We start from the raw sequence: 20,672 nt of genomic DNA, 5'->3' as shown, positions 1-20,672 counted from the left end.
CATTATACATAGAATGCCACACAGTAGTATTGCTCAGTATACACGGTATGCCACATAGTAGTAGTGCCCATTATACACAGAATTCCACACAGTATGGCACCTTAATCACATTAAAGTGCAGATAGGGAATTACGTTCCAGCCATCATTTCTTGAAAAATTCCCTTGAGGCCAGATTTATAGATGGCAAATATCCTAACAATTGCACAAGCTATAGGACCATCTCTTTGTTAAACACAGACATCAAAAAAGGGTATTTATTTGATCTAACATCATATGTCGACCCCTCTGGGGTCTTTTGTCAAGACAGGTCATGAAGAGAGGTACGGCACCAGCACTAATCAGGAATATGCAAATTTAGGACTAGTTCCATAAAGGAGCACCTCTACAGCTGTATATATATATATATATATTAGGGGTGTGCACCGGACACTTTTCGTGTTTTGTGTTTTGGTTTTGGATCTGGATCTTTCTTCGTGTTTTGGATCTGGATTGGTTTTGCCAAAACCACCCTTCCGTGTTTTGGGTTCTGGGTTTTGTGTTTTGGATCTGGATTTTTTCTTAAAAAATAAAAAAAACCCGCTAAAATCACATAAATGGGCCTTTTTTTGTTCCTACGCTATTAATAACCCCAATAACATTAATTTCCACTCATTTCCACTCTATTCTGAACACCTCACACCTCACAATATTGTTTTTAGGCCAAAAGGTTGTACCGAGGAAGCTGGATGACTATGCTAAGCGACACAAGGGGGCGGCACAAACACGTGGCCCATCTAGGAGTGGCACTGCAGTGGCAGACAGGAAGCCAATCAGCGTTATGGTGCCCATTTGCATGTAGCACGAACCCGGGAGATCCGTGCTACATGCATCTGTGTGATTGGCACAGAGCAATGACAGGTCCGTGAGACCCGTCTGTGCTGCTGTGGTAAAAAAAAAAAAAAAAACCTGTGTAAAAAAAGAAAAAAATGGCGTGCACCCCCCCAAAAAAGAGCAACCAGCCCCGGGCATTAGTAACCCAGTGCTGGGTGTGCTTAAATACAGGGGACAAACGACGTAGGGGTCCCCTGTACTTAAGCACAACCAGCACCGGGCTAGTCAGAACCAGCGCTGGTTGCCAAAATACGGGGGACAAACGACGTAGGGGTCCCCTGTATTCTGCGCAACCAGCTCTGGGCTCTGATCCGGTCCTGGTTCTGGAAATATAGGGGACAAAAAATGAGTAGGGTTCCCCTGTATGTTCCAGAACCAGCACTGGACTTTTTCTAGCGGGGGGCTGATGCCACAGCCAGGGGAGCCCTTTCACCGGGCCCCCCAGCCGCAGCATCAACCCTGACCGCTAGTCAGCCCAGGCCGGGGATCCCTGGAGAGCTGGGGACCCCCCCAATAAAGGGGTCACCCTCTCCAGGGCACCCCAGGCCCAGGCTGATAGCCCGGGGCTATCCCCGCCACCCCTGGTGGCGGTGGGTGGCGGGTTGATTGTGTGGTGTGGTGTAAATAAAGAATATCAAACATTGTCTTTACAAGTAGAACTGCAAGTCCCAGCTAGCCTGCCCCGCATGCTGGTACTTGGAGAACCACAAGTACCAGCATGCAGGGCATTAAGGGCCCACTAGTACCTGTAGTTCACCTGTAAAAAAAATGTTTAAAAAAACACAGGACACACACACCGTGACAGTATAAGTTTATTAAACATACATACACACACACACATGTACACATACTCACCTATGTAACCTGTAGCATCGGTCCACTTGTCCGGTAAAGTATCCCTAGGGGACCTGTGAAAAAAAACATACTCACCATCTCCTATGCGAGGTTCTGTCCTCTTCGTTCCAAAGTAGGCATCCCCGGACTTGGCAAAAAAAAAAAAACGAAAACGCGATCCACGAACTTAGTACCGTTCTATAGAACGGTACTTCCCGAATGAGAGCTTAGCGGCGGGGTATCACCATGGAAACCCCGCTGCTAAGCGTTCATTGGCTGAGAGAGGTCATCTCCCGTCTCTCAGCCAATGAACGGCTCCCTCCATTGTAGTCAATGGTGGGAACCGCAGGGTAAACTTTAATAACCTTGCGGCTCCCAGCATTGACTACAATGGAGGGAGCCGTTCATTGGCTGAGAGAGACGGGAGATGGCCTCTCTCAGCCAATGAACGCTTAGCAGCGGGGTTTCCATGGTGATACCCCGCCGCTAAGCTCTCATTCGGGAAGTACCGTTCTATAGAACGGTACTAAGTTCGTGGATCGCGTTTTCGTTTTTTTTTTTTGCCAAGTCCGGGGATGCCTACTTTGGAACGAAGAGGACAGAACCTCGCATAGGAGATGGTGAGTATGTTTTTTTTCACAGGTCCCCTATGGATACTTTACCGGACAAGTGGACCGATGCTACAGGGTTACATAGGTGAGTATGTGTACATGTGTGTGTGTGTGTGTGTGTGTATGTATGTTTAATAAACTTATACTGTCACGGTGTGTGTGTCCTGTGTTTTTTTTAAACATTTTTTTACAGGTGAACTACAGGTACTAGTGGGCCCTTAATGCCCTGCATGCTGGTACTTGTGGTTCTCCAAGTACCAGCATGCGGGGCAGGCTTGCTGGGACTTGCAGTTCTACTTGTAAAGACAATGTTTGATATTCTTTATTTACACCACACCACACAATCAACCCGCCACCCACCGCCACCAGGGGTGGCGGGGATAGCCCCGGGCTATCAGCCTGGGCCTGGGGTGCCCTGGAGAGGGTGACCCCTTTATTGGGGGGGTCCCCAGCTCTCCAGGGATCCCCGGCCTGGGCTGACTAGCGGTCAGGGCTGATGCTGCGGCTGGGGGGCCCGGTGAAAGGGCTCCCCTGGCTGTGGCATCAGCCCCCCGCTAGAAAAAGTCCAGTGCTGGTTCTGGAACATACAGGGGAACCCTACTCATTTTTTTCCCCTGTATTTCCAGAACCAGGACCGGATCAGAGCCCAGAGCTGGTTGCGCAGAATACGGGGGACCCCTACGTCGTCTGTCCCCCGTATTTTGGCAACCAGCTCTGGTTCTGACTAGCCCGGTGCTGGTTGTGTTTAAGTACAGGGGACCCCTATGTCGTTTGTCCCCTGTATTTAAGCACACCCAGCACTGGGTCACTAATGCCCGGGGCTGGTTGCTCTTTTTTTGGGGGGGAGGACGCCATTTTTTTCTCTTTTTACACAGGTTTTTTTTTTTTTATTTACCACAGCAGCACAGACGGGTCTCACGGACCCGTTAGTGCTCTGTGTCAATGACACAGATGCAAGTAGCACGGATCTCCTGGTCCGTGCGTGCATCTGTGTCATTGAAATACACAGCAGCACAGACGGGTCTCACTGACCCATCTGTGCTCTGTGTCACTGTCAATCACACAGATGCATGTAGCACGGATCTCACGAGTCCGTGCTACATGCAAATGAGCACCATAATGCTGATTGGCTGAGAGCCGTGACAGACGGCTCTGTCAGCCAATCAGCACTTTGCCCATTAAAGGCAAAGGCATTTTTTTTTAAATGGCCGCTCGAGGCAAAACCTCGAGATCCGACAGCAGATCTCGAGGTTTTGCCTCGGGAGAGGGATCCGGGGCAGACAGGGAGATCCGAGCTTGGGCTCGGATCGCCCCGGATCCCCGAAGTTCGGGTGGGTTCGGTTCTCAGGGAACCGAACCCGCTCATCCCTAATCCATATATGCAGTAGATTCAGTCACTTTTTGCACTCCTTACACTTAGAGCGGTGGAACAGGGGTAAGAGTACAAAAATGACTCATGCAGATCACAACAGAGGCTCATAGGTGCATGTCTGCGGGTGTTAATTTTGGATGCTTGTCCCCAGATACAAAATATGCATGGATAACAATGATGACCAGCATCCACTTCTGATTGGCTGAAGACGCCTTCATCCTCCATTGATACTATTACTTTTATTAGTGTGGGTTCTGTGATCTGCTTATATTACTTATTTCCATTTGATATTCATAATAGGTCTGAAAGCAGATTCCCATTTGATTTTTTTTTTAAAGGGGAAGGCACCGGTGTTTGTACCATTTCCACTAATTGAACTTACAGTAATTATTACTTTTCTTTGTATTTGCATATGCATTTAATTGTATTTTACATGGTAAATGTGACTTTAGTATCTATTAATAACAAGATCCAGACATATACAGATTGTTTTATGTATATAATATATCATTACTAAATTGTGTACAAATTGTGTACTATAATTTTAAAAATTACTACTAACACTGTCAAGCCACATCTCCTGGCATTTACTAGCCACATATACAACTGTTTTATCCTAGTTTCAACATGGTGCATATATTACTATTTCCCCTGGGGTAAAACTGGCACCTGTAATACACTTGTATAACTGCAGATTTAAACCATTTATGGGCACCTTTTCTGTCTCCATTTTGCTCTACAGCAGCCCCACTATAATACAAAGAATATGTTTAGAACCATATTAACATGTGCATGGTTATAACAGCAGTTTGTTTCATTACTCAATAAGCATTGTTCTTCCAGGCCGTAGATGGTATCGATAACCAGATCACTTACCAGAAAGTTGAGAGTGACCGACTCTTAACTCAAGCTAAAGACCTACAGGAGATCTTGGATATCAGTAAGTATAAGTGCAAAATGAATGCAATAGCCAAACATGGTCTAAAAAAAGTGCACTGATAATCTGATCAAAACCATCATGAAAACCAGACCAAGTTATTATGGAGCTAGACCCTAAATGTGAAAAATGACAAATCACTAACAGTTCCTTATGTGGTCAGCAAATTTGGCTACTCACATGCACAGTAGGATCAGTCAGTTTGTGGATAGCTTTGAAGACATTGTATTTAAAAAAAAAATACATATTTGCTTGCTAGTATTGTAAGTGTATTATTGAGGATAAAGCTGGATACACACTGGAGCGATGTCGGGCCGTTTTTTTACGACATACCGCCTACATCGCTCAGTGTGTATGCATGTTTGTGCCCTCCCGCGGTAGCTAGCGACGGTCTCCGGGTTTGATGTGCTGCATATCAAACCTAGCGATATCACTAGCGGCCAGTGCATTATTAATGAATGATGTAACGGTGATTGTTACGTCGTTCATTAAAGTCGTCCAGTGTGGACACACAATCACTGTTGACGGGCATTCGTTCCAATGTCAGAACGAATGGCAGTTGCTCCAGTGTGTACCTAGCTTAAGCTTTGTGGAGGTTAAGTAGGTTCAGATGTCAGAAAAAATTGCAAAAATAATAAAAGGAATATTTGTAAAACTGATGCATGCAAACAGGGGTGTCGGAACGAATTTATGTTGGGGGGCAACATAAAATCATTCCGGCGCTGTCCCCCCTTCCTCTCCCCTCCCCCCTCCCTCTCTCTCACCTGACTTAGCAGCCGGCGGCGCAGATGGTCTGGGGCTGTGCTTTATAGCATTAGGTTTCACAGCACCTGCACCGCACATAGGAGGAGATGTAATGTGCTGTGTTTTAACTTAAAGACCGCACATTACACCTCCTCAGTCCTCAGGCCGTGCATCCTATTGCTATAAAGCACTGCCCCTTACCATCCCCGGCCACCTGCTGCTCCATTCACATTTTATGGGGGGCAAACCGCTACCTCGTTCCCCCCTCCCGTTCTGACGCCCATGCATGCAAAGGTAAAATGTGTTGCTAATACTAATAGCAACCATTGAGATGCTTGCATTCCATTTCGTAAACTGCACATGGGCAACAGCCCTTCTTACCATTGCCACATGTTTTTTAAACATCCCCTCATGTACCTGGAAGCCAAAGAGGGATATTTACTAAGCCGTGGAGAGAGATAAATTACCAACCAATTGGCTCCTAACTGACAGATAAGAGCTGATTGGTTGGTACTTTATTTCTTTCCACTTTATCACTTTCCAAGTTTTAGTATATCTCCCCTATAGTGTATATCGTGCAAGTATAGTCTACCAATATCCAACAAATAGACATTGAAGTACAGTAACTGAGCTAATTCTCCATACTTTCATTCAGTATTATTCAGATGTAGGAATTTTAAGATATCATTGATCCCCCCAATGACATATATTACTCTAGGGGGTAAATTTACTAAGATTCGAGTTTGGTTGAGGTGGCAATCTCGGGTGAGTTTAGTCATTTTTTTCAACTCGCGAATTTACTAAAGACAAACTCGGGTGACTTTGGAAGATTTCTTCTCAGTGGTAAAACTTGGGTGAGTTAGCAAACTCAAAAACAACTCACCATTGGGAAAAATCGGAAGTACTTTTCATGAAAAAGATGCAACTGTGGAATTTACCAAGAATCGAGATTACAATCTCGGGTGAGATTGTAGCAAACTTGCTGTGAAATTGAAGTTTAAAACACTCCACCTCCTGAGCTGCGAGTTTGCCAGAAACATACACAGATCAGTGTGATTTGTGTATGTTTCTGCCTGTATACTTAATCTAAAGTTTTTTTTGTTTTTTTTCAAATGACGTAGGGTCCCCCCCAAAAAACATAACCAGCCCCGGGCTGTCGAGCCAGTCCTGGTTCCTAAAATTATGTAGAAAAAACGAGTATGGTTCCCCCTGTAATTTAGGAACCAGCACCTGGCTGCAGGGCCTGTCCTGGTTTTACATATAGGGGGAAAAAATACATAGGGGTCTCCCTATATTTAAAACCAGCACTGAACCCAAATTGACCAGGGTGTTATGCCACAGCCAGGGGACCCTATCACCGGGTCTCCCCAGCCAAAGTATTTATACCCCACGCCGGTCAGGCCAAGATGGGGATCTCAGAGGAGGTGTAAAATACAATAGTTGAGAACTGTTTTTACAATACTATTACCTCTGTACCCACAGCCCAGAGGTGCGGGGAAGAGCCTGGGGTTTCGGGAGAGGGGGGACCCCTTCTTGGGGGGTCCCCACCTCCCCTGATATCCCCAGCTTGGGCTGACCGGCTTGGTGTGTTAATGCTTTGGCCGTGCTGGTGATAGGGTCTTGCTCAGGAGAGTTTTGCAGAGAGAAAACACTGCAATCTCGTGTGAGTAATCTCATCTAAACTTGCTACTTGGGGGAGAAATCTCGATCTGCTTCATCATCAGAAAACTCACTCTGAGCTAAACTAACTTCTTAATAAATTTGTGAGTTTCAGGAGCCTCAAATCTCACGAGTTTTGGCAATGCTGATTGAGTTTAAAAAAAAAAAAAACTTGATCAGACTCGAATCTTAGTAAATTTACCCCTAGCTATCTGTAATATCATTGAGTTTACTGTAACATGGTCAATTATGTCATTATGTTTCTTATGTCTTATGCCTAGCTGAGACCAAACAACGTGTTGATGGTGTTGCTTCCAAAAAAATTGCCTTAAATGAAAGTTTGGCAAATATTATTGTACAACTTCAGTTAGCAAAAGACGGTAAGTGACAATTGTTTACATTCTGGCCATTATAAAATATTTTGCTTTATCAATATTAATATAAAGAATAAACTGAAATATATGTTATTGTATAGCAGCAGGTCTACATTTGTCAACTGCATCAGCAGAATTTATTCTTAATTTTTTATCAAAAGTGTACTGTATGTCTGAGGGTAGCAGAGGGACAATTTTATTGACAGTCAGAGCTCACCAATTACTCTGATTGGTGGACAGCACTGACCAGTCACCATCAGAGTGGCAGAAGGTCCACCATTTAGTGTGATGGAAGCATTCTACTGGTTATGATAGCTTACCGACACAGTCAAGCCTAATCTACAGCGGACAGAGTGGAATCTATTTTGGTCTGCATTTTATCGTCACCAGAGATTCCAGTAGGGACAGGGATGTCTTCATTGTAAAAACTTCAAAAACATTTTAATCTACATTGTACAACTACTAGAGATAATGAGGTTGGTTTGCCATTTTATAGTCACCAGAAAACTGGAATAAGCACTGTTAGCCACCAAAGTTTGTGAATATGCATTTTAAAGTCACCAGAGTCAGCACTGTATATAGGTCACTAGTATGCCCCGCATTTTCTATCATGCCCACTAGCATGATGTATGAAGTAATATCAGATAGTCTTATTTTTGTATAGTGGTTAGTAGAATGTTTTGTGTATTGTATAGAGATCTGTTAAAGTCCCTGCACATTGTATGGAGGTTTGTAGGAGCTTTCTATTTTTATATACAGGTAAATAGAATGATCTCTTTATTGTGTAGATGTCACTGGAATGTTTTCTGTGTTGTTTAAATGTCACCAAAATGTTATGAAATTTATTCAGATAGCATGCTTATCAGTGATTGAATGCTAACCAAACTATGATAGTGAATGTAGAAGTAGCAGTGCATCAGATGAGTTTTTGTTACTAGAATGTTCTCTGTATTGTATAAAGGTCAGAACAATGCTCTTTGTATTGTATATCTGTCACTAAGGGGCCTATTCATGATGTTAATTATCAGGGTCCGAACGGTCCTCGATAATTAACATTCTGACTCGCTGCGGCTACCAGAGCAATTCATCATTGCTCCAGCATGGTGACAGCTGATGCGATATCAGCTGTCCCCGCGAGCTGCTTCACTGCTCTTTTTCAGTGACGGGACAAGCGCTCCGACGTCCGGCGGGAGGAGCCAGACAGGAGCAGAGGGATCCGAAAGGATCCCTCATCGCAACCCGGACCTCCTTTTCATAGGGAAGGAGCGGGTTACGATGCCAGAGCAGGAGCTCCGCCGTCAGTCTCCGAAAATATAATATCTTCAGAGCTTGATGAATTCTGTCCCCATACTAGTGTATGGGGACAGCGGGCCATTCCACAGGATGCTTTACCGTCTTGATGAATGACCCGATAACTTAATTTTTACAATTGCAGGGGAAAATGTGCATTTTCACCTGCTTTTGTGAAAATTAGGCAGTGATCAATAGGCCCCTAAATGGTCTAGATATTGTGTACAGTTCTATAGAATAGGGTCAACATTGAATACTGTTACCATGGAGCTCTGTTGTTTCCAATTGATAGCTTATTTGAAATATAATACCTTGTCACATCAATGATCAAAGAGCTGTGCAACAGTCATAACATTCAGCTCCAAGTAATGTACTCTTATGTAGCAACAAGAAAACCACCTCACCAGACTAAATGTACAGTTCCTGCCCTTAAGGTGCATACACACTAGACGATATGCTCCCTGAGCGATATCGTCTAGTGTGTCCCCGGCAGGCTGTGCTCAATGTCGTTCATGACATTGAGCACAGCCGCTGAACGATATCATTAGCGATATCGTTCAGCGCCGGGCTCTCTCACCCATTCCCTGACATGCAGCAACCTGACGAGGTCGTCAGGTTGGCCTGCATGTCAGCCCGATGAACGAGGATGACGAACGACCCGCGGGAACGCGCGTCGTCGTCATCGTTCATCTTTTTTGTGTTAAAAATGGACGATAAAGTGGACGACTGAACGATAACGATATCGTTATCGTTCAGTCGTCCACTTTAATCGCCCAGTGTGTACGCACCATTACTCTGTAATTAAGGTGTCTATGTACTAAGCAGTGATAAGTGACAGATTGAAAAGTGATGTCAGTGATAAGGTGCCAGCCAATCAGCTCCCAATTGCCATCTCACAGGCTGTGTTGGAAAAATTACAGTTGGGAGCTGATTGGCTGGCACTTATCACAGACATCACTTTTCACTCTGTCACTTATCACTGCTTAGTACATAGACCCCTAAATCAGATAACTATGGGTCTCATTCAGACCCGCTCGCGAGCGCAGGACGCTCGCAAGCGGGTCGATGGTACCCAAATGCGCATGCGCAAGACAGAGGGAGCTCCGTCGGGCGCATGCACGAGACCCGGCTAGCGACGGGGTAGCCGTCGCTCTGGGTCTCGCACCAAAGGGGGCGTGCTATCGATGTTGATTGACAGCACGCTCCCTTTGGTGGGCGTGGCTGCCAGACGGAGGTGTTCCCATGGGAACGCCTACCGTCTTGGTCCGGCCCCACTGACATCACTAGTGATGTCAGTGGGAGTGATTTTGGCTCTGATAGAGCCAAAATCACTCCAGGGCTTGCGGCAGCGAGACCCTACCGCAGGGTCTCCGTCGCAAGGCCGATGGTCGCGATGGTCTTGACCATTGCGACCATCATCATGGACGCTCGCATAAGCTGTGGGTGGTAACCCACAGCTATGCGAGCGTCCATAAGGCCGCTCCAAGTTGAGGTAGGAGGGCCCTGATTCAGAGCGAGCGCTCTGGTCAGAGCGTCCGGCTCTGGATCAGGCCCAATGTTCGTTATTTGTGGTCGTCAGTAGTGCTAGATAAGAGAAAATTCCTGAAAAATGGTGGTGCACTGGCTCATTTATAGATAATACATAAATTAACATTCATTAAACAAATTATTTTTAGGAAGAGAATATTTAATTTAAAAAAGCCAACTATTTTAATAAACTTATGTAGTTGTGAGAATAAAAGTGTTGAAAATACGGGATTAATACTACCTGTATCACTTCATTTATTTTATCACATTAATGAAGCTAATCCTCGCTTTATTTTCTAATGTGCAATTGTAATCTCAATGGGGTTCCACCTATAGAAATATTTGATTCTATAACCAATTTACTTATTTCTTATGTGGATTTTTCATTGTAGATTCTAGATGTATTCAGATGTGCCATCTGCTGGTGACTCAATGTAATTGCATTGTGTATCAGCCATAACTTTGAATCAGGACTGATACAATATAACTCTATTAACTGTCTCTTTCTTGCTATTGCTATCTTGTGTATACTATGTAAGTTAGTAGGCATACATACCTCTATAATAAACTCATCTGATGCACCGCAACTACTACATTCACTATCCTATTTCGGTTATAGTATTCGGTCACTAATATGTATCGTGTGTGACTTGATTTCATCTGATCAATCACTCAAGCCTAACCTTTAATTCTAGGGAAAGTTTAGGCAATAATCAAAGGCACTATAAGTTTCAAAATGATTTACACTTACAAATAATAATATAAACATATTTATACCAGACACTGATGACAAACATATGGGGGAAGAAATAATACTTCCCTTAAACCTTTCATTTGGCACTTAGGATGATTTGGTCAGTGCAGCTGTACCATATAAGAAGTATAGAAATACCAATATTAGTGTAATATTATAACACACATTCAAAGAGTCAAATACTCTATTTAAAAAAAAAATATTTAGATTTAGGGTATGTTTCAAACCATTTGTAATTATGCTTACATATAGCTGGAATTTGATGCACATTGAAAAGATGCAGAGATTTGATGCAATTCAAATGTTTAGGAACTGTCCTTCAATATGCTCATAAGATAAAATGAAAAAAGCAGAGCAGAGTGTCAAAGGAGCAGTGATAAAGTTGAAGTTTGGAGGATCCAGAGCCATCTTTCTTATGTCTTTTGAAAGTCCTATAATACTGGTCCATGGTTCTCCTGTTGATTCATTACTTGGTTGGGTAATCTTTAAATGGGAAGCAGTCGGGAAGCCGATGGACGCAATCCCGACCGCCGGCTTCCCGACTGTCTAATCCCGGCAAGGTACAAATGATAGGCATTGAAATCCCGATGCCTGTCATTTCACCTACGCCGGGAGCCCGATGCCCGGCATCCCGATCGAAGGTACGCCGGGCGCTGGGCATGGACAAACGTGGGGGGGTGTTAGGTTTAGGGCTCCCGGGGGGGATTTAGGGTTAGGCACCCTCTTGGGAGGGTTAGGTGTAGGCTAGGGAAAGGGGGGTTAGACACCCCCAGGGGGAGGTTAGGGTTAGGCACCCCCCCCCCGGGAGACTTAGGTTTAGGCAGTGGGGAAAGGGGGGTTAGGTTTAGGCACTTAGAGGGGGGATTAGGGTTAGGCTCTGGGGGGGGAGGTTAGGGTTAGGCACCCGTAAGGGAGGGTTAAGGTTAGGGGGGTAAAGATTAGGGTTACTTACCTTTAGCAGCAGTCGGGATCTTCACCCCTGCCGGGCATGCGCTGTCGGGATTTGAACCGCCGTTGTGGTCTCTATGAAAGCACCTTGCTATTGTTATTTTGTGTTATGCTCTCTTCCACTGATCCTGTTAAATTAGTAGGAATGTGTATCTCTTTAATAAACTCATCTGATGCATTGCTACTTCTACATTGACTATCCTAGTTTGGTTAGTATTCAGTCACTGATATGTATGATCCAACAGCAAGAAAATGTATGATATCTGACTTGATTTCATCTGATTAATCACTCATTCCTATTCATTTCCTAGATGAGTAGGTATAATTCTATCCCTGGACACTCATTTATAATTGCAGATTTAGGATTCATCACGTCGAGCAAAAAATTTTTAGAAACAAGGCACACTAAAACCCCTGAAGTGCATTCCGCTTATGTAATTTTTCCAGGCAAATGAAGATACCTACAGTATAGTGGGGGCTCCATTGGGGTTATAATTGTTCATCAGAAAAAAAGAGATAATTGTGAGAGAATAAATTAAGTAATACAATTTGGCTAAATTTGTATCACTTATTTTCAACACTGTCATACTTATTTTTACATTCCTATTTAAATAAAGAATTGTCTTCTGACCTTGTCCTAAAATAAATTGATGTTTTAATGAAAAAGAGAGTAGTAGAACAATTAAAAATAACTTGTATATTAAATGTTATATTATTTTCACAAACTTGCTCTGTTCTACAACATTTGTGTAAATACACATATATACTTTCCAGCTAATGTAAACTGAACAGACTTGAACAAGATGGCCATATCATCACATAGGTTTTTCTACACCTTTGATATAAAATGCAAATGAAACTAAATGTGTTAAGCCTATATACTAGTTCTGATATTTATACTATTTAAATTAATGTGCATTTAACAGATGACACAAGAAAGCGCCTAGAAATGTCAAAACTTATAGCAGATAATGCTCTAAACATCAGTGCCACGGTATCTGAGGTTACTGATCCAATGTCACAAAATGCAAAGACATGGGCAGAAAACCTAAGCAATTCCGATTTTGATGCCTCTGCCTATAACGCCGTTGTAAACTCAGCTGGAGAAACAGGTAAGCGTTATCTTTCAACACTTCTGATATATGCCCATACTGGGATGTAGTCCGCCTCCCGCCGTGCGCTAATACTATGTAGTGTAAATTTCATGAAAATGTGTTATATGCATTAAAAAAAAAGAAAGAAAAACATGAATATATTTATCATAAGGGGACATTGCATTTTCTAGTGAGAATGATAATACAGTTCTCATCCTGATTTGTAAATGCAATACATAAAAATTGGTCAATATTTTTTACTTTTTATAGGTGTAGTACAGGCTATGACATACATAGCACTAAGCCCCAGAGGGTGCATTTAACGCAGATTTTGCACCCTCTGGGGCTTAACTTGCGGGGTAGGAAGCCTTAATTGTATAGCTTAGGGCTCACAGGGCTAATTGAATCTGCCCCTTACTGTATATGTTCATTCAATAGGTGTGATAGATTTTGTCAACATTCATAATGTCTATATGAGAATGCTGACATGGTCATAAGTCGACATGCAGCATGTTGACATGCTCGCAATGTCGACATTGACCACGTCGACATCATGTCCACACTGATGACATGTTGACTTGATTAGAATGTTAACAATATGTCCCTGGTGGTCTAGCTGTGATGTATCAGGTACAGTAGATCTGGAGGCTCCAGTGATGTCTTTCGGGTCCTGGGGGTAAGCTGATGATTACCTACGGCGGATGCAGCTGCACTCCCGGTGGTGAATATGATTAACCCCTAACCCAACTCATAGTGCCTGACCCTAACCTTAAATATTGGTGGAGGAAGAAACATACAGTGCCTACTTCTGGTTTCACATTACCTTTACTTATGTTTGGTAAGATAATATACATGTATGGGTTTCATACATTTTAGGCAGTGCAGTATAAATGAAAAGATACAATCCCCTGCATTATACAGCTTATACTCTGTTGAGAGGAGGGTTACAGTACATACAGGGGCGTAACTGTAGTGGGTCCTGTACATACCCCGCCTCTCATTACAGTGTAAGCTGAATAATGCATCATTGCTATGAGTACCGGGGGCTTAGAGGTGCCTCCCCTGTAGTGGTATCAAATATGGGAATTCATCACGAAGCAGTGCTGTGGAATGTACCCCAGTTAAGTATATATGACAGGGTGGGCAGCACTAAGGGGGATTTGGTGTGGATGCTGTGATCTCTGTATAACATATTTGAGCTTACACTAAGCCAGCAGCTAGAGGTACACTGACATATCATGTAGCTCATTTTCCAGATGGGATGGCTGCATTAGTGAGTTACTGGGGACACATTGTGGCATAATGTGAACTAATGCCACTGTGTGGCATGATGTGAACTTGGGACACTGTAAAGTGGCATGAGAACTTGGGGCACTACAGTGTGGTATAATATGAACAGGGGTAGTATAATGTGGCATAATATTAACTGGTGAACTATATTGTGACATAGTATGAACTTGGGGGAACTGCATTGTCTTAATATGAACTAGGGCACTGTATGACATAATATGAACTGGGGGCACTACAATGTGGCATAATGTAAACTGGAGCACTGTGTGGCATAATGAGAACTGGAGCACAGTGAGGCATAATGTGAACTGGGGACATGGGGTGACATACATACTTTGAACCTAAACTCCTTCTTGTGTCCCATTATAGTGAAGAACCTGACAGAAGTTATGCCCTTGCTCCTGAATAAGCTGCACACTGTCGAACACAAGTTTCCTTCAAACAACATCTCATCCAGCATTCACCGCATCCGTGAGCTCATTGCACAGACAAGGAGTATAGCTAGTAAGGTAGGGTGGTGATCAAAAGTATCCATTTACTATAAACTGTTTTCCCTATGTCATACATTTCCATTGTAATCCTGGCTTTATATTGTAATTTTGCCCTTATACTTCTGCTAAAAATTTCCATTTGTATTTGAACCCACTGGATTTCTGTTATGATCAACAAGGAACTACCGTGTAAGACCTCTAGAGTCAAGCTGGTAAGGTCAATAACAGCCACCTGCTGTTCCCTTAAAGCTGGATATGCTCACCGGTATTTAGGTGGCCACCTGGTCTTAAACTCGGGGCAGTAGGGGCTTACACGGCAATTCCGGTGATCACAAGATGCAGGGGTCAGGTGGTGTGATGCAGCTTGGTGAGCTGAGATGCGGTTTTGGTGGCAAGTTGCGACCTTGAGAGCCAAGATGTGGCCTTGAGGGCCGAAGTGCGGTTTTAATGATAACATATGGCCTTGAGGGTCGAGATGTGGGCTTGATGGCCGAGGTGCAGGCTTAAGGGCTGAGTTGCGGCACTGATGTTGAGGTTGACCTTGAGGGCTGAGGTGCAGCACTCGTGCCAAGGTGCGACCTTGAGGGCTGAGGTGTTGCAGTGGTGCCGAGTTGCAGCCTTGAGGAATGTGATGTCACCTAGGTGGTGAAGGTAGCTAGGCTTCAGACAGGAACTGCAGAGACACCGAAAGACAGACAGGAACCAGTATTCACACAAGGTGTAAACCAGCGATGTGGCACCAGTCCAGAGAGACTGATAAAAGATCCACCACAAATGAGTTGCAGGTGCTCAGATGATTGACAGCTGACAACTGGAACACGGCATCCAGCAGATCCAGCAGCATCTGAGGCGCTCCGGCATCTAGGTCTCCCAGCAACCGCGAGTGCCATCCCAGGTCGCTATCCAGGTTGCCTGGTGATTGGGGAGACTGTCAGACCCTTTCATACACTTATTTAATATTTGTTCCCTTTGCACTCACCTCTTATTTTCCTTCCCTCACCTTTATTTCCCACTGCCATATTCCTGAAATAATTCTCTTATCATTGTCCTTTTCATGCTTCTTGCCTTATCCTTTTTTTTTTTTACCTGTGCTCCTCCCTATATACTCCTGCAGGGGCAAGCACAAGATTTTGATACGGGGGACTGTGAACTTGTCTATCACCAAAATACTGAGATAATAACGCAAATTGTATTTTTCTCTGGAAAGGCCTATATTGCACTGCTCTGCAAACAGTTGAGTGACTGTTTGTACAGTGATAGAAATAGCAGTTTCTAACACTGTACAGTATGTACACACCTAGCAGATATATCTGCAGATCGAGTGATCTGCAGATATATCTGTAGATGATGGTCGTTCATATACACTGAACTACCATCATCTTCCAGACAGCCGCAGGTCCCGCTGGCCGGGGGTGACTCCTCCCCGCGGCTGCCGCTGCATGTGTATGGGCGATCAGCAGACTGCATGTACACACTAGTCGATGGACCGATATGTCTGCAGATATATCTGTCCACCGGCTGTGCAACACAGCTAATGCAATATGTCTGTGAACGATGTCGTTCACAGACATAACCGGTGGTACACACTGGCCAAGGGGCACCAGATATATTGGCCGATCCATTGATCGGCCAATATATCTGTCAGTGTGCACCCAGCTTTAGAGTTTTGCCCGGCTATGCCATTATAGTCTCATCAAACACTAATGCCTTCTTTCACTCACCAACCACTTACCAACATTATCTTAATGACATTGGCAAAATCCCATTGTTATTGACTCACAGGTAATACTTTTATACACCAACTCAACACATTTTTACATACATGTGAATGCAGGCATAATTAATGCTGGTGTATTTTTACATAACAGCTGTTACAAGATCTATGTTGATTTATTATATGCTTTATATTTTGAGAGTGATTTGGCACTTAATTATGATTATGTGTACCTTCCCATGCTTACAAATAACAATGCATTCATATTAATTAAATTGCTGATATAAAATATATCTGTAATGGGTGTAGATGGAAATAGCACCAAATAGTATAATACCCTCAGTACCAAATTAAATATATTGCGTCTAAAGTAATATATGTGTACCAGCTATACACTTACATAAGCATCTCAGTGGAAGAGGGGGGTCTTTTTCTTTCCAAGGACCATTTAAAGATGAAGAGAAACAGCTGGCATCTGTCGAATATGTATGGTCTCATCCAGACTACTTGAAGGATATTCCCCAAGAAATAAAACAAAAATGTCCACAATAGTTTAATATTGTTTGGACGATAATTAGGGAAAGGAGGGAGTGAGATGTACTAATAACACCGGAAATATCTCTGCGCTCAGACAATACTTTTCTGCGTACCAGATAAAAAATCTTTGTGGCTTATCTGCAGATCTTGTCTTTGATCTCTACAATACCCTATAGGTTCGGGCTACAAAGCATCTCACATGGTGTAATATATTTTTTAAATAGTGGTTTACAAAAATACCAACATGCTGCTGGGAGGAGGTTATGTGGAGGAGAGCCACACAGACACAGGTAGTATGAATTACAACTGACTGGGTGTGCGCTATCCAGGGGATCTGAAGCAGCGCTGTTGCTGCACGCCACCCTGGATGGAGCCTGATGTCGCTGTTAGCCCTGTAGAATGGGGAGGACAAAGCACACTTATTTCACAAATAATATGTATTTCTTTGCTATGTCCATTTATAACCATTGTATGTTCTGTGTTAACCTCCAGGTTCAAGTATCTATGAAGTTTGGAGGCAAATCAGCAGTCAATGTGAATCTGAAAACAAACCTTGCTGACCTAAAGGCTTACTCCTCCATCAGCTTGTACATCAATCCAGATGCACACCAACAACAGCCGCAAGACAGATTCATCATGTATCTGGGACATAAAAATGTAAAGGATAATTCTGAACAGATCTATTATTTTCTTTCTTTATAAAGCTGAGTCTTAATTTCGCGCTCCAAGGACTAGTTCATACTTTTGCTGCCTTTTAGTAAACACACCAGGTCCATATTGTTCCCTAGACATACAATATTTTTCTCCAGTATTGAGTGTAGGAAAAAGGGAGAGAGCTGCATCTGTAATTGTCTTCTAGTAACACAATACTGTATCTTGGCAACAAAACTCTGACAGAGGAGTTGTCACATAATTGCAGTTTACATGTATTCCTCACAGCAGTTTACCAGTTGCTAAGTCTAATAATGGGGTCATAATAGGATGACCTATAAAATACATAACATTAAGTATATACAGTATATCTATGTTTGCTTGAAAGATATATACATTAATAAGTCATGACAACTTGTATTTGAAGTTATTAACAAGAAATGAATTATTAACAAGACTTTATTTTGTAGGCCAAATCAGACTACATGGGTCTCGCAATTAAGCGCAATAATCTGGTATATGTGTACAACCTGGGAAGTGGGGATGTGGAGATTCCTCTGGACTCTAAGCCTGTCAGTATGTGGCCAGGATATTTTAGTCTTGTGAAAATAGAAAGGTAATGTATGTGTACCTAGCAGCGATGCATGCACAATGTGTGTAAGAATACCGTAGCACTATACAAACAATCGGTGCAGAACAGAGCAGAATGAAATTACTGTCAAAATTATTTGCAGGAACCGATTTTTCTTAAAAATGCAAATGATGTAACTATGTAACTGGTATTGGCGGAGAACCTGCGCTCGATGAAGTATAGATAACCCTAACGGGAGCTGCTCCAAAAAGAGATATCCAGTCTCTTAAAACATATAGGGTGATCAATAAATGGTATTAGAGCGCTACAGCTTGTGTGGTGTTTGTGGCATGGTAAATATATCGGAAATAAAGTGATATGAATATGAATATACAGGCTAGTGTTTCAAATCAAAAATCTCTCTTACTGAAAACAATATGTAAAAGTTACTATAAGCATAGCAACATGTCACAAAATAGAGTGTCAAAAGATGTCCCTAAGACACACACTAAAACAATGTAATCGTGATAGGTCACTTCTTATACACGATAGATATGCATGACAAAAAGATCCTAAACAGAAACCTAAATATACAGTACGAGCCTCAACAATGTTCATTAATTCTACTAGGTAGCTGGGTTGTATAGTCAATATTCCACAGTGAGACAAACAAGGTAACAAACTTTGTTCTCTCAGATGGAATGAAAACAAGCTTGATGCACTGATAATATATTCTGTGACTGTGGTCACATCTGATGGTGTGCGGGAATGAATTAAGGTGATTGTTTTATCAGGAGGGTAGTGGAGTGGGAACAGTTAATAATTCTCAAACATGCTGCATCCCGCTGGTCTGGAAAAAAGTTTGCTGTAGGCGCCTTCCCTAGGGGCTGTTAATCTTCTCGGGGTAGGAGTATGGCTTTTAAACTCAGCCACTAAACGAGGAGAGCTCTAATGACAGCGTTCACCCCTAAGCGTAGTGTGCCAGTGTCACTACTGGATACCCAGACGTGCACCGGCAATGATGTTCAAAGGAGGGACAGCTACTGTCTAAGGAAGGGGTAAAGCAGTGTGGGCTCCAGGGAACCTGACACCGCTGACCCGTTTTCTATCGCAGCCAAATGGCCGCTCCTGTCCCTTGCCGGCTACTGCAAACTTCACTTTGTGGGGCACTGTAATGTTCTTGTAAACAGAGAAATTAGTATTTATTTAGGTTAAAACACACTCACTGTGAACAAGCCCCACCCACAGTGAAATGCACTACTGACCCTCTTATGGAATTCCTGCTGTGCACAAGCGGGGTCCTGAAGTCCATGCTCCCCTGATCTTCTGTACCTCTTCTGTATCAGGTAATCAAATACCTATCTTTCTTATTTAGATACTCTCATGAATACCTTGACACTCAGCTGAGTCCTGCGCTGTAATTTATAACAGGACCCAGCCTGCAGTGACTGTATTCACAGCAGATACCACTGCACTTTTTTCATATGGTTGGAAATCTGGTAGGGCACTCTCATCCTGCATTCACTGCTCCTTAGCATGTGCAAGAAAGCACATGAACCCCTGATACCTTCCAACTGTATAATTCTGAACCAATCTTGTGGATCTTAATAGTCTAGATATACTATTCAATGGGAAAGGGGGGAGAAGGATGGTGGTGAGGAAGTGGATAAGGTCTCCCATAAAAAGCTTCCTATAGTTGTATGTTTAACAATGATGCCTTTATGAGGGTGCACCCTAGGAGCAAAAATCTAAGGTACTCAACACAAGGTCCTTAATAGTCTCTCAGGAGACTAGTGCTCATATTTATATCAATAAATGTTGAATTATTCTACTAACATGGCTTCGATTTATATATTATACTTCTGCATATGGCATTTTGCAAGACTTTAAGAGTATGTGGACCCAATCTGTATTATTCTTTCTTTTTCATCCTTATTTTTACCATCACCTACCTTCAATATTTTTGCTTTCCAATTGGGACTTTTGTCCCTAATCTTGCATATTATATTGCTTATTATATCTGTTTTTCACTGGCTCTATTCTTTTACTTGCAATTCTTAGCTAGTATATTTTCTTAAGTAATATAGTTTGTAATATATATATATATATATATATATATACATATAATGGAATGAAAAGAAGACAAGACGCATCCACGTGAGTAAAAAATAAATCACTTTTACTAAGTGTAATAAGCTCACATACATCAAAGTAGACAGCGGCTGGCTCACACTCAACCCTCCGGGGCCTCTGGATAGCACCCAGGGTCATGGATATCCACGTTACACAAAGTGGCAATCCCGTCCGGCTCTCAAGACGAAGTCCTTCGCTGATTAAACTAGTTGGGCGTGGTTCGGTGTCTGACGTTGGACGTGGTGTTGTCACGAGCTGAGTCTCAAGCTG

The 20,672-nt window shown here is 42.9% G+C and overlaps 1 protein-coding gene across 1 annotated transcript in view; it reads left to right on the top strand.

Moving 5' to 3' along the window:
- Nucleotides 1-20,672, top strand: part of LAMA4 (laminin subunit alpha 4) — a 163,967-nt gene that overhangs the window by 108,027 nt on the left and 35,268 nt on the right. The window contains exons 17-22 of the mRNA XM_088460491.1: nucleotides 4,532-4,628; nucleotides 7,310-7,408; nucleotides 12,848-13,033; nucleotides 14,675-14,814; nucleotides 17,540-17,704; nucleotides 18,169-18,314. Coding sequence (XP_088316617.1) covers nucleotides 4,532-4,628; nucleotides 7,310-7,408; nucleotides 12,848-13,033; nucleotides 14,675-14,814; nucleotides 17,540-17,704; nucleotides 18,169-18,314 — 833 coding nt within the window. The remainder of the gene's footprint in view (nucleotides 1-4,531; nucleotides 4,629-7,309; nucleotides 7,409-12,847; nucleotides 13,034-14,674; nucleotides 14,815-17,539; nucleotides 17,705-18,168; nucleotides 18,315-20,672) is intronic.

The sequence above is a fragment of the Taudactylus pleione genome, unplaced genomic scaffold (assembly GCF_031769625.1).
Source record: "Taudactylus pleione unplaced genomic scaffold, aTauple2 ptg000046l, whole genome shotgun sequence".
Lineage (NCBI taxonomy): Eukaryota > Metazoa > Chordata > Amphibia > Anura > Myobatrachidae > Taudactylus > Taudactylus pleione.
This window is presented reverse-complemented; position numbering and strand designations above follow the sequence as displayed.